At 31.0% G+C, this 13,486-nt stretch overlaps 2 protein-coding genes across 2 annotated transcripts in view; one reads left to right on the plus strand and one right to left on the minus strand.

Annotated features, from left to right (window-relative positions):
• Positions 1-1,229: 1,229 nt before the first annotated feature.
• LOC134693372 (type-2 ice-structuring protein-like) lies at positions 1,230-2,164 on the minus strand. Its single transcript, XM_063554154.1, has 2 exons — positions 1,991-2,164; positions 1,230-1,480 (listed from the first exon to the last, which is right to left on the minus strand). The coding sequence occupies exons 1-2, from the start codon at positions 2,088-2,090 to the stop codon at positions 1,257-1,259; spliced, it is 324 nt and encodes a 107-aa protein (XP_063410224.1). The 5' UTR covers positions 2,091-2,164; the 3' UTR covers positions 1,230-1,256.
• Positions 2,165-11,382: 9,218 nt separating this feature from the next.
• LOC134693373 (endothelin-converting enzyme homolog) overlaps positions 11,383-13,486 on the plus strand; it is a 59,832-nt gene continuing 57,728 nt past the window's right edge. The window contains exon 1 of the mRNA XM_063554158.1: positions 11,383-11,474. The gene's annotated coding sequence lies outside the window, so the exon portion shown is untranslated. The remainder of the gene's footprint in view (positions 11,475-13,486) is intronic.

Below are 13,486 nucleotides of genomic sequence, written 5' to 3' on the forward strand. Positions count from 1 at the left end.
AAATATAACCATATCAATGAAAACTCATGTCAGCACAACAAGTGTACGTAAATAGGTTGAGATTATCGAAAAAGTAAGGACAGTTGAAGTTAGCAGTTTGTATAATGATCGGTCAAGTGTTGTTATTTTTACGGAGCTTGGTGCACAGTTAAATACGTTTCTGCTTTATCAAACTTGCTTATAAACAGAATTCGTCAAGTAAAATCGGAAGTAAAATATAAAAACTATTGTGGTATATTGGTTTGTTATGGGAAAGCTGTAGTTAGTCCCTTTTACATTCATATAATTTACTCGATTTTTTTTTATCACCTTCGAGCCTTACAGCTGATCATTGATCATCAGTGTCTTCAAATACATGTACAGTGTATACACATGGCATATTACAAACAATATTAACAATATGCATGAAGTCATGAGTTTTATCAACACAAAATATCTTTTATTACAATAAACTGTTTCTTAATATAAATTATTTTAGATTATTCTGCAAAATGTAGATTAAATACATTAGTATGTGGTAACAAAATGTAGTTTTGCAATTTTTTTCAGAGAAATGCATTCCTGTACTTTTTCGTAAATGTATAACAAAGATTCGTCTGTCTTCACATAACCTTTGTTTTGAAACTGGACGTTATGTTGGTACTAATAGAAATGAAAGAAATGGTATTTTTTTTGTAATTAAGAAGTAATTCATTTCATCCTTTAATGTAGCAGATATACTGATTTGCGAAAAAAATATATAAAAAATATCAGGAAATAGAATATTATTGTTCGGTGAAAACACAAAACAGCTTTATAAGACAATAACAATCAAAACCAATGAGTAAACAAAGACTAAAAAAAACAAAGAACATTTACATTGAAACAGTTATAAATAATAATTAAAAAACAACACGTACTCCACTAAAAACCGGTAGTTAAATCAGCTGCTCCGGAAGGGTAAGCATTTCCTCCAGCGTATACGGCACCCGTCGTGTTTTTTCTTTGTTCAGTTCGGTAATGATGGAAAGTTATAATGACTGAGGAAAAATATAGGAACTTAGGAAAGTATTATATATTTTTTTCTTTTAACTTGTGACACAGGTATTCAAAAATAAAAAGACAAACCCGTGTTATAATCACAGTCATTTTTCTTCTTACACTTCTCTAATCAATGGTGTGATAAAAAGACTCTAGTAAGACGTCTTGGTTAAAAAAGGAGTATCCGAAAATGTTTTATAACACAAAGTTTCAATGAAAAATCCGAAACTTGTACATCATTTAATCTCGCACACATACACACATGGATCATTTCTTATGCACTCAGTGTCGAACCACGTGTCATCTGCAGTAAGCACTAAGCAACGCTGTACAACACCTCCATCTGGATCAGTAACGGCCCAATTAAAATATGACAACGGAGTACCATCATCTAATTTCCAGGTTAATAAATCATCTTGCTTCTCACCGGCAATGCAAACTCGTTCAAAAGGTCGACCAACTGAAAATAAAAATGTATATTATTGATCGGTATATAATGATTACACCGTTTCTATGTTGTATGCTGATGGCTGTACATTGTTTTTATACGATTTTTTTGTTTTGTTTGCATGGAATTTACCCGTTTCAATGTACAAGGCCCGCCTTTCTATAGAAAACTTTGAAAACGTTGCTAATGGTGAATATTTGGAATTAAAAGAACATTTATTATTGCTTGAATGAAAAAAAAACTTCTTGATATGCTCTGTTAAGTATCTAGAACTTCCTTTGGACTGGAGCATTCCTTAATTCAAAATCGTTTAGAATTTGCATGAAATATATCTCAGTGTACGTGAAAAAACTTCTGCTGTTTCATACTTGGTGCCTTTTCATTTTATGTATATCAAGTTAATATTGTTTTAGATAATAAAGGTGTACATTTGTGAAATAAATGGCAATATGTGTTAAGAAAGAAAGAAAGAAAGAAAGAAAGAAAGAAAGAAATCCAGGTATTTGATTATATCACCAATACCAAAAATGCGTTGAAAGAATAATTGCTTATTAGGAGAATCCACTACAGCCAATGAAGCTCCTTGATTTGTACACCATTGTTTCATGTCGTCAAATCTCATGATGCCAACCGTTTTTACCGTGTAGCAAAAATCTAATGGTCTGTACAACAACGCACCCAATGGACACTTTCCTAGCCCTGAAATCGAAATAAAATCTACTTTTCAGGAGATATGTTAAATGCATCAACAGTTTAGTCAATATACATTTTTAAAGTTAATAATTCGTTCGTAAATGGAAATAGGAATTATTACATGTATTCGTAGTTTGTCGCCTAAACCATACAATTCCATTTGCATAGTTCATTGTAAAGTTGGCCACTTTCCTGAATCCATTTGAACTTGTATATATGTGGCACATAATTTTCATATGTATAGATAAACCGTTTTGTCATTTGTTGTCCCACTGTTGTGAGGCGACATCTAAAGTGCTGATATATGTGTAGCAGCCGTCAAATTAACTACACGTATGACTTGTAAGGATACAAATCATTATGATAAACATGCATCTTCTTCTACGTTGTTTGTCTGTATTTAGCATTTTAAAGATTCTGTTTATGTTTTTTTTTTATGGTAGATAGTTGTCTCGTTTGTAATCATAATATTCTCTTTTGTGTAGTAAATGGATTTCAATTTTAGTTTCTTTTATGTATTTCGGAGTTTAGTATGACATCCATTATCACCGAACTAGTATGCATTTTAATTTAGAGGCTGCAGCTGAAGAACGCTTCCGGGTGCGGGATTTTCTCGCTGCATTGAAGACCCATTGGTAGCCTTCGGCTGTTATCTGTTCTATGGTCGGGTTGTTGTCTCTATGACACATTCCCCATTTGTATTCTCAATTTAATTCAGTATGAAATAGTTTAGTAATAATTGTTACTTAGCAGATCAGTTGTTGTTGTTTGTCTATAACAATAAATGAATACACAATGATAACTTCCTTATGGAACACTGATAATAACCAATCTGAAGAAATATTTAACATGAGAATAGGACATATTAGGGAGCAACCATTTAACTTCAAAAAAAGGGGGGGGTACTTTTTTTTCAAAATGTAACACTTTAAAGCTATGGGGAAAATCACGATTCAGAACAATATTTTTTGTCATCTTTTTTACCACAATTTTTCTTTTATCGGATTGGGAATCAGAATATTTGTTTTTAGGAAAAAATCATAACCCCCTCCCCCCATCCTTTTTGAAGCAAAATGGCTGTTCTCTTGCTGTTTGTTTAGTCCTGCTAACTGTTATAAAATGTTAAAGGATTATATAAAACTAATAAAAACATATTTTATAACTTTCTTAGTTTTGTTAGTCAATTTGACTATATTTGATGTTAATGGATTTGAAGACTTCAAACAAATATTAAAATAATGGCGGTTGTAATATGGAAATCACCCATTACGGACTTAAATTATTTTATAGACTAGAAAATGAGTTATATGTAATCAAACATCAAGCCGCGGAGGCATTTTCGATGCCACTGAACTTGTTTTTACCTGGTAAAACATTGACATAAAAAAGTTTTAAGATGGTCGTTCATAATGTTACCTACAGAACAAGTTTACAACCGCTTATTCGTCGGTCTGTGATGTAATCTATAGATGTTAAAGACCTAAGAACTAAATAAATCTATTTTTTCCAGACAAACACTCAATTGAAATTTTGTCGGAAAATTATATTGTCACCGCTTATATTTATTAAATGGTTGAAAACAAAATGCAGCGAAGTTGGGAATGTGTTGTCATGTCATTGAGCGGGAAGTCTAACCATTTAAAGGGGCACTTGCTACGAAATATCTAAACAAATTTAAAATGTGAAATATCTAAACAAATTTAAAATGTGATTTTTTTTTAAATAATAATACGCTTTAAGAACCAAAGCTTAGAAATATCGATGAAAAATTATTCATTTTCAAGTGAATAATTCTACCTCATGGAATCCGTGTTCATGTGACCTTAAATATTACCCCTTTACTAGAGACGTTTATTATGTGTTTTCAGTTATAAAAGGGAAACGAACTTCGATATTGAAGAAAAACAAAGGTTTATCATTTGATTGACCGATTCTATACATTCTTATGAAGGTAAAAACGATGGTTAACATATACTTTAGCCTTTACTATTAATTTAACCGACATGTATAGCTAGAAAAACCCAATTAAACAAGTTCTCTATCCATTTATATCTTTTTATCTATATATAAGTTTATATCGCCTACATGACCGTCGGCAGTTTTCGCAGGTCAACGCGATAGTTAAATAGATGGCGTCTAGACTAAAATAAACACGAAACGATGATACAAATTATCGAGCCCATACCCTGTAAAATATTTATTTTAGATTTTTGTAATTTGGATATACGTTTTAGTATGCTATTAATCAAATATGCGATTTTGGACTCAAATCGGTGAACATAAATTTGACAGCCAAAACACCCTAACTAAACTAGATATCTCATCGGAAACACGTCTATTAACTCAAAAATTTATAACTGTCTCACAAAACACTTAAACATTTACTGATTCTGAAGTGACGAAAAGCCCGTCTTACTGCATTAGGTTTCGAACTTTTTTTTAAAAATACTAGCCTAAGAGATTACATCAACAATTTTTATGTTTTGCATTTAATAACAACTGCCTTTCTTACAATTTCATTACAACAGTATCACCGAAATAATTTGTGAATTTATTCGTTATTATTTTCTAAAATGGTGAGTGTACGGGGCGCCGAATGGGACTCTTGTGGTTTTGTACAAAATTCAATTCTGTCATAACAAAATCATTTTTGTCTTACAAAACTATGTGCTACAGACTTGTTTTGTGAGAACTTCAATTTTGTGATGAAAAAATTCATTTGTGTAGACAAAATTCATTTTTGTCATGACAAAATTCATTTTTGTAGACAAAATTCATATTCGTCATGACAAAAGTAAATTTTGTCTTAAAGGTATGCAAATATAAACATATTTGCATACAAAATTGACTTTTGTTACCTGATATGGAAATTAAATCACAAAAGTCAATTGTGTACGGTAAGATTCAATTTTGTGAGACAAAGTTGACTTTTGTGAAACAAAATTAACTTTTGTGAGACAAAATTGACTTTTGTGAGACAAAATTGACTTTTGTGAGACAAAATTCAATTTTGTCATTTTTGTTGAGACAAAATTCAATTTTGTCATTTTTGTTGAGACAAAATTCAATTTTGTCATTTTTGTTGAGACAAAATTCAATTTTGTCATTTTTGTTGAGACAAAATTCAATTTTGTCATTTTTGTTGAGACAAAATTCAATTTTGTCATTTTTGTTGAGACAAAAGTCAATTTTGTTAATTTTGTTGAGACAAAAGTCAATTTTGTAAATTTTGTTGAGACAAAAGTCAATTTTGTTAATTTTGTTGAGACAAAAGTCAATTTTGTCAATTTTGTTGAGACAAAAGTCAATTTTGTGACGACAAAATTCATTTTTGTGATGACAAAATTCATTTTTGTGATGACAAAATTCAATTTTGTAACAACAAAATTGACTTTTATGAGACAAAATTGACTTTCGTGAGACAAAATTGACTTTCGTGAGACAAAAATCAATTTTGTTGAGACAAAATTCAATTTTGTTAATTTTGTCTCACAAAAGTCAATTTTGTGTAACAAAATTCAATTTTGTGTAACAAAAGTCAATTTTGTGTAACAAAAGTAATTTTTGTGTAACAAAAGTCAATTTTGTGTAACAAAAGTCAATTTTGTGTAACAAAAGTCAATTTTGTGTAACAAAAGTCGATTTTGTATGCAAATTAGTTCACAGAAACCAAACTAAACTAAATTAAATACAAAATTGACTTTTGTCGCTCAATTTTCAAATTAGGTAACAAAAGTCAAGTCTGTGTAGCAAAAATGAATTTTGTCATGACAAAAGTGACTTTTGTCCGCTGATAGATAATTTTGTATGACAAAATTTCAAATTTGTAGTATGATACAAATTTTGTTAAACTGAACTCATTTTTGTTGAACAAAAGTCACTTTTGTCCGTACAAAATTGAATTTTGAGTACAAAACCACAAGAGTCCCATTCGGCGCCCCGTAGAGTGGTCATATGATTTGAATATTTGAAACATAATGCCGCCATTGTATCAGCTATTTTGTTATTCAGATTCACTGACAAACAACATTTACTACTCGAATAAACTCATCGTAGATACCAGGATTGAAATTTGGTATTTACGCCAGACGCGCGTTTCGTCTACAAAAGAATCATCTCGAATACAAAAAAAGTTTAAAAGGTGAAAATGATTTTAAGTACGAAGCCTTCTTCAATTTATATAAAAGAGAATGAACATGTCACATTTTTTTCGCAATTTTATAATTTATTGCATAAAAAAAATCTTAATTTAAGTGAAAATTTGAATTTGAAGCGTACGCTTTTTTTCAGTTTTTTGGTGTGTTTGTGTGTGTGTTTTTCTTTTTTTTTTTTTTTTTGATCGAAAACATCAATTATTTACCATCGATGACATAATGAGTCCATCCAGTACCGGAAAGTTGTGGATATTTGAACAAAAAATCCTTCGAATGCAATACACACTGCTTAGTGTTATCGTTATAGAACAATGACAAACAGTTGTTGTCTAGAAAACAAGTTTCAAAACATCCTATTTTAGTTAACACAACTACTGTATGAATTGCTCCGTTTAACTCGAATCGTCCGACGTGCTCTCTTTTAAAAGAAGCTCGAAATTTAGATTTTATAAATCCCCCTACTGATACGCCAACTAGTAGAATGCTAAAAGTTGCAAACACATTCAAGGACAGTAAACGAAAAAACATTGTCACTAGTATCGGACTTCACACTAAACATTAATCTAAAAAAGTAATCTCATGCATTTTTTTTCATATATTCTATGCAAATGCGTTAAATCAACCTAATTTTAAAAACAATAAAAGTTGTTTCGTAATAAATTTTGAAAAGATAATTTCCCGAGATTAACGAACTTTTATAGGTATTTACGTGCGGACATGTATTATGCATTAATGTAACAATTAAATCAACATTTAATCGAAATCTTATTAAAAGATTGAAACCAACAGTGAAGAAGAGTCAGAGTATATGGAGTGAAAAATACGTAAGTTCTATATTATAGGTTAAGCACTTACAGGTAGTTTTCAGCACGGTGTGAAATTACAGCGAATTTCCTTGTAGAGAAGAACTTTGGTTAGCTTGCTTACTATGTTTGTATATTGCACAATTGTAATTGGGATAACATTCAAGCAAATTTAAATATAATACATACAGGTTTAACTATGCCTGTCTATATTGTTTGCAGATGTCAATGAGCTTGAGCTAATGTTTATACAAACTGAGTGATCCATCCAACCAAAGCCTTACTCTACAAGCTGTAGGAAATTAGCTGTAATAGTAAAAAATGATAAAACGAAAAGGTGGGCATGCCAAATGAACCAGAAAATCTTAAAATACTATTGCGTTGAAGTAAAACGAAAATGAAGGCAAATGAAAAAACTTATATAGCAAAATGTGGCATGTGTATCAAATCATTTTTTTATATAAATGATTAAAAAAACCAACGCAAACCTATAAAATGAAATAAAGTATTAAATATACTACAAGCTTCTCGTAAGTCTCTTACGATCAAATAAAATTATGTAAAAGCTGCTTGGAATATTCAATTAGATATATAGGTCTCATAACTTTATATGTCATTGTATTATACTAAGTGTTCTCTGCTGTCTATTTATGTTTTATATTATGTAATATGTGCTGTTGATTAAAATTTTTGCCATAGCATCTCTATATGCTTATGCAATAAAGATTCATTCATTCATTTATTCACATATGGCGATATTACTGTTCGTCCCCTTCTTGTTTGTGTATGCAACTAATAAAACAGAGGAGTAGGTTCAGTAAGCCCCCTTTTTGGTTCCAAAATATAGCAGTTTTACAAAATTTTTAAAACGTAATCTTTTAGTTATTCATTGGAAAGTATAATGATTCTGCTACATAAATATGGGCTGCTTTTGACAATACAATGCACATATATTGGGTACTAGCATCATTAAGTCGTGCCAAATTACTGAAACCTTCACAATTTTAGCATTTTAGTTTTTTAGACGGTTTTCGTCTTAAATAAAAGTGGCCGCATTCGTGTTCATTCTTAATATTGAAATCTAAGTTGTATTTTATGATAATACATAACATATATAAATGCTAAAATACATACAAATGTTTTCTTTTAGAGAACCACTGAATGGAATGAAACCAAACATAGCATGAATGTTCCTTATGGGGTGCTGACCAAGTGTTGTTACTTTGTATCTGATCCATCATCCAAGATGGCCGCCAGCGGGGGGGGGGAGGGCTTAGTTTAACATAGGACCCTATTGGAAATGCTTACAAATGACTTCTTCTAGAGAACCACTGAATGGAATAAAATCAAATATGGCATGAATGTTCCTTATGGGATGCTGACTCATTGTTGTTACTTGGTAGCCGATCCATCATCCAAGATGGCCGCCGGAAGGGAACTTATTTAAAAATTGGACCCTATGGAAAACGCATACAAATGACTTCTTCTAGAGAACCACTGAAAGGAATGAAACCAAACATAGCATGAATGTTCCTTTGTTGCTTATCAGGTGCTGAGCAAGTGTTGTTACTTTGTCGCCAATCCAACTTCCTAGATGGTCGCCAGTGGTAAATACATACAAATTTCTTCTTTTAGAGAACCACTGAATTGAATGAAACCAAACATTGCATAAATGTTCCTATCCTAATGAGGTTCTGGTCAAGTGTTGTTACTTTGTAGCCAAATTTTTTTTTTTTTTTAGATGAATACAAAACCAGGTTGTTTCAGGTGAGCGATACAGGCTCTTGAGAGCCTCTAGTAAATATCTATTTGAAATCCTGAAATAGCATTAATAGGTTACGGACTTTGTTCGCAAACGCAGACATTTTTTTATACTTTCAGGCATTACACATCCAATTTTTTATGGTAGTATTCTAAACAAAGACCAAAAATGTCGGCAGTCACCTTATGAGCTAAACAAAGATTTAACTGTGCGGCCTCCGTGCAAAAAGAAAACCCCTTATCGTACAGTCGACTACAATAAGTCCCGACTTGAAAATATGAATCAATTCAATTGAGAAAACTAACAGCTTAATTTATAACAAGCCAATTTTCGAAAAAAAAAAACCCAACTATGATAGACATGAACCTGAGCGACAACAACTGAACTATAAAAGTCATTGAATTGAGACAAGCACATAAGTAGTTATATATTGGGCATGAGAGAACAGCAATCTATCATTAGTAGCAATAATGTCTGACATCAGTTTTAGCAAAATTAAGTGAAATTTTTAAGAGTTCACTTTCATAATTAATTTGCAATGAAAAGTCATTCTTGTGTAACATTTTATGGTGCCATGCAAGCCATGTACTATGAAAAATAGAAGGGGTAAATACTGGCTTCCACTCGACGAGAATGGGTGCATGATTATGTTTTTAAAATATTCAGTATTGCTCCGGGCAAGTCGCTTGCTCTAAATTTCATAGTACATTTTGTATATATACTAGTCAACAAAAGAAACGATACACGACTTTGAAATAAAATTTATCAAAAAGTATTAAATATGAAAAAAAAAATGAGATACACTATTTTAAAAAGCTTTTATTTGCAATGTATTCACATGTGATAACGAAAATCAAAACTTGTCGGAAAGCATCTAAATTCAGTGTAAACGATCGTAGGGTGCAAATTAGTTTTGCGCGGGAAAGTTGAATAAAAAATCGACACATAATTTTCTAAGTTCTAAATAAAATTTCGTCTCAAATCAATGCTTTAGGTATGAAAACAACACACAGTAAATTTAAAACCTTTCGGATAAGTTTTAAGATTGTAACCGCTTTTTGAATATCACTTTACACATACTGTCTATCATGGTAAATCAGTTGATAATGTATACATTTTAACAATTTCTCGTGGGGACAAACTTTGCTTAACAAATAAACGAAGAAACTGTATGAATTTTAAAAACAACTTGATGGCAAACACTGTCTTTACCTTTAAATAAGAGGTTGGCATCATTATTTGGAACTTCTTTTTTTTAAATTGTCGTTTTATGTAAATTTTGTTAAAAACCTGAAAAAATCGCGAAAAAAACGTCACGAAAGGAAAAAAAATTAAAAAAATTAACGGATTTATATTTCCATAATGATTAAGTATTTCTACCTTCAATATTGGTCCATTGAATGGAAAACTTTATCTTTAATTTGAAAAAAAGTCTTGTATCGTTTCTTTTGTTGACCAGTAATTATAAATATACCTGTTCATTGAATAACCTAGACTTAAAAGTAACTCTCGGCTTTCCTCGGCTAGACTGAGTCTTCGGCTTTGAATATTTATAAGTTTATTGAATAAATGCACATTTTACCCATATGGGTTGAAGGCATACATAAATTAACATAATAATTTTACAATACATGAAACAAAAACAAAACCAGAAAAATATTTTTTGCTTCATTCATATGTGGGTTCAGTTTTTGAAGAAAAAAAACCTATGTAGACAACGGTAGAACATGTCAAACGACTATGCATTTACTATCCCGAGGCTACTAGCCCCAAAAAAGAAGGGGGTGTTTCGTTCCTCCTCTCGGTCTCCAAAATTCTTTTTCTTCAATTAGTGGCAAATAAAGCCAAGAATTATATAGACTCTATATTGACAATCCACATACTTAATTAATAGTTACGAAGATATTCGTTATATCATTGTAAACTGACAGAGAGTACTCAGTTGTGTCCATGTTGTTGGTTAGCTGGCGGTTATCATTGGCGGATCTATAAATTTTTATAAGTGGGCACCGGGACCCACTGACTACCTAAGAGGGGTCTCACTTAAGTCACGCTTCAGTTGTTCAAGGCCCTTTATAAGCAACCATTTTTTTCCGAAAAGGGGTCCCCTGCCCCCCTAAATCCGCATCTGGTTATTATTTACAAAAAGCCGTAAACGACATTAAAATGACGAAGTCGAACACATCGTGCCCAAGAAAGTGTACTTGATGAAGATTTTAAAGCTGCTGCAATGTATGGTTGGTGTGTATATCTTACTGTTTGGGGCTAAATGAGTTGGTCCTCTTTTACTTATAAGAATATTTAAAAGCAATGATTATTAATTATTTATTGATCACTCCCTGAAAAGCAGAATCATTCATTTTATAATTTTCAAACATACTTTAAAAAGAGAGAATAGATGAGAAAAGAATAGGAAGCTTTGAAATAATTGATCAAAATTCAAAATATCAATCATCGATTTCCGGAAATTACAGCTTCTCCGACATTGGTTCGTATTTTACACGCTGACATTATCAAAACAATGGCGCTAAATAGATGAAGTGAAAGAAAACCTAATGTTTGTCTCCAACCCATAACATAGTTTGAATGTAAAGGTAAGAATTCAAGTGCTGTTAAGTTGAGTTCACTGTTTACCATTCCGTGCATTGCTAATCAGTCATCATTAGGACAATGCAAACGCTGGGAAAATAGATCAAAATAGATCGATAAATGACAGAAGTCAAATATGTAATGGATTCAGATGCTGCATCCTCATGACTATGAGAATATTAACATACATGTATTAACTATTTAAACATATTTTTCTTGACCTTATACTCAGGAGAATTAAGCATGTACACTATTTTTTGTTGTGTTTATTGAAATCTATGTCATAGAAATATGAAAGAAGTTCCCCATAATATTTGAATTTTGATCCTAAGAACTTTTATATTTTACAGTAAATATAACATTGGGGAGTTTCCTTATATAATATTTTATCCAATGCTAAAAGAAAATTTCCTTCTCCAAGGATCGAATACTACACAAAGAAAGTTCCCAATGAATAGAAATAGACAAAACTTTGCTCTTTGTCTGGCTAGCAGATAAATTATATACAAATGACATGAAATGTCATTACAAATGTAAAGGTACAAATGTATATGGCAGGGTCTGTACATCGCATGCAGGGACCCGCAGCTAAATTGGCATTTGTAGGTTACACTTCCCTGCATCAGGTTTTATCATTAAATGTCATCGGATCAGGACTAAAAAGTTAAATATATACTGTAAATTTGGAAATTATTGCATGTATTTATTATTGCGATTTTGTCATTTTAGACTAAAATGCAATTTTATATTTTACGATTTTGAGAAAAATCCTGTTTCAGATAAAAAAAAAATCAAAATGAGCATTTCAACTATTACGCTTATTCCCCTGTCCCATGCATTTGTCACAATAATAAAAACATCCCGAAATTAATGAAATTACAAAACATGATCGTATACAGAAATTATCATCAATTTGTGGATTGTGTTAAAGTTATCAAATTTAGTGAAGAGAATGGACTAAACTATATTTTCAATTTGTATTAATTAGATGATAATTAATATAAATACATAATAAACATTGCAAATTAAATGCACACGGAAGGAAAATAAAACTGTATATTTATACAGTCCCTGTAAAATAATTTGAAAAACTTGATAAAAATTATAAACTATGATAAAATGTAAATGCAAATTTTAAGTATTATAATGCAAAACAGAAAATGATTTTTTTTAAATATCTAAAACCACTTTAATTAAAGCTTGGGTGTATATTTAAAAATTAAAGAAGCAAGTAACAAGATCAAATTAAACCAATTTTAAAAGATTCATGTATTAACTAAGATTTTGAAGATATTTTACATATATCTGATCCACCTAATTTAACCATGATCATTTGAAATGTTGCCATACATGTATATTTATTTTACAAGATCTTAAACTGTTATTACACAATTCAACAATGTATTAATTTATCTGTTTTTTTTTCACTTGTTTATCATGCTAAAAAGTAAAGATTATCATTTAAAAAAAAAGAAAAATCTATCATATCAAAACTTTTAGTTAATATTAAATAGATGTTTTTAAAAAAAAAAATCTAACCAGGTATGTTTCTCATCTCAGTTAGTAATGTTGCCAATGTGCCTACATGTTGTATGGGATTGCTGAGTCTAGAGCTTATGCATGTTGACTTGTGTACATGAAGATATTTGATTGCCACTATTTTCCCAGTTCATGATAGTATTCTGGTGTCCTGGGTGTCTGAAATAAAATAAAATAAAACAATATTTTTAAATTGGACTAAATAAAACTAAATCAGGGCTCACGCTACCAGGTGACTTGGGCGAAGAAGTCGCTTTCCCGACCGTCACTTCGCTTTCCCCGACCCCAAAAAGCTAAGACAAGTCGCTCTGTTGTACGATACTCGCTTTCAGTCGCTTCCGTCATCGGACATTTTATATTTTTACCAAGTTGATGAAACATCAACTTTTTATTGAAAGAAATTTAGACATAAACGATTAATAATCTTATGAAATGAGGTTGAAGCATCGTTTTTGCAGTGTGTAGCAAGTAATTTGAT

Source organism: Mytilus trossulus, chromosome 12 (assembly GCF_036588685.1).
Source record: "Mytilus trossulus isolate FHL-02 chromosome 12, PNRI_Mtr1.1.1.hap1, whole genome shotgun sequence".
Classification (NCBI taxonomy): domain Eukaryota; kingdom Metazoa; phylum Mollusca; class Bivalvia; order Mytilida; family Mytilidae; genus Mytilus; species Mytilus trossulus.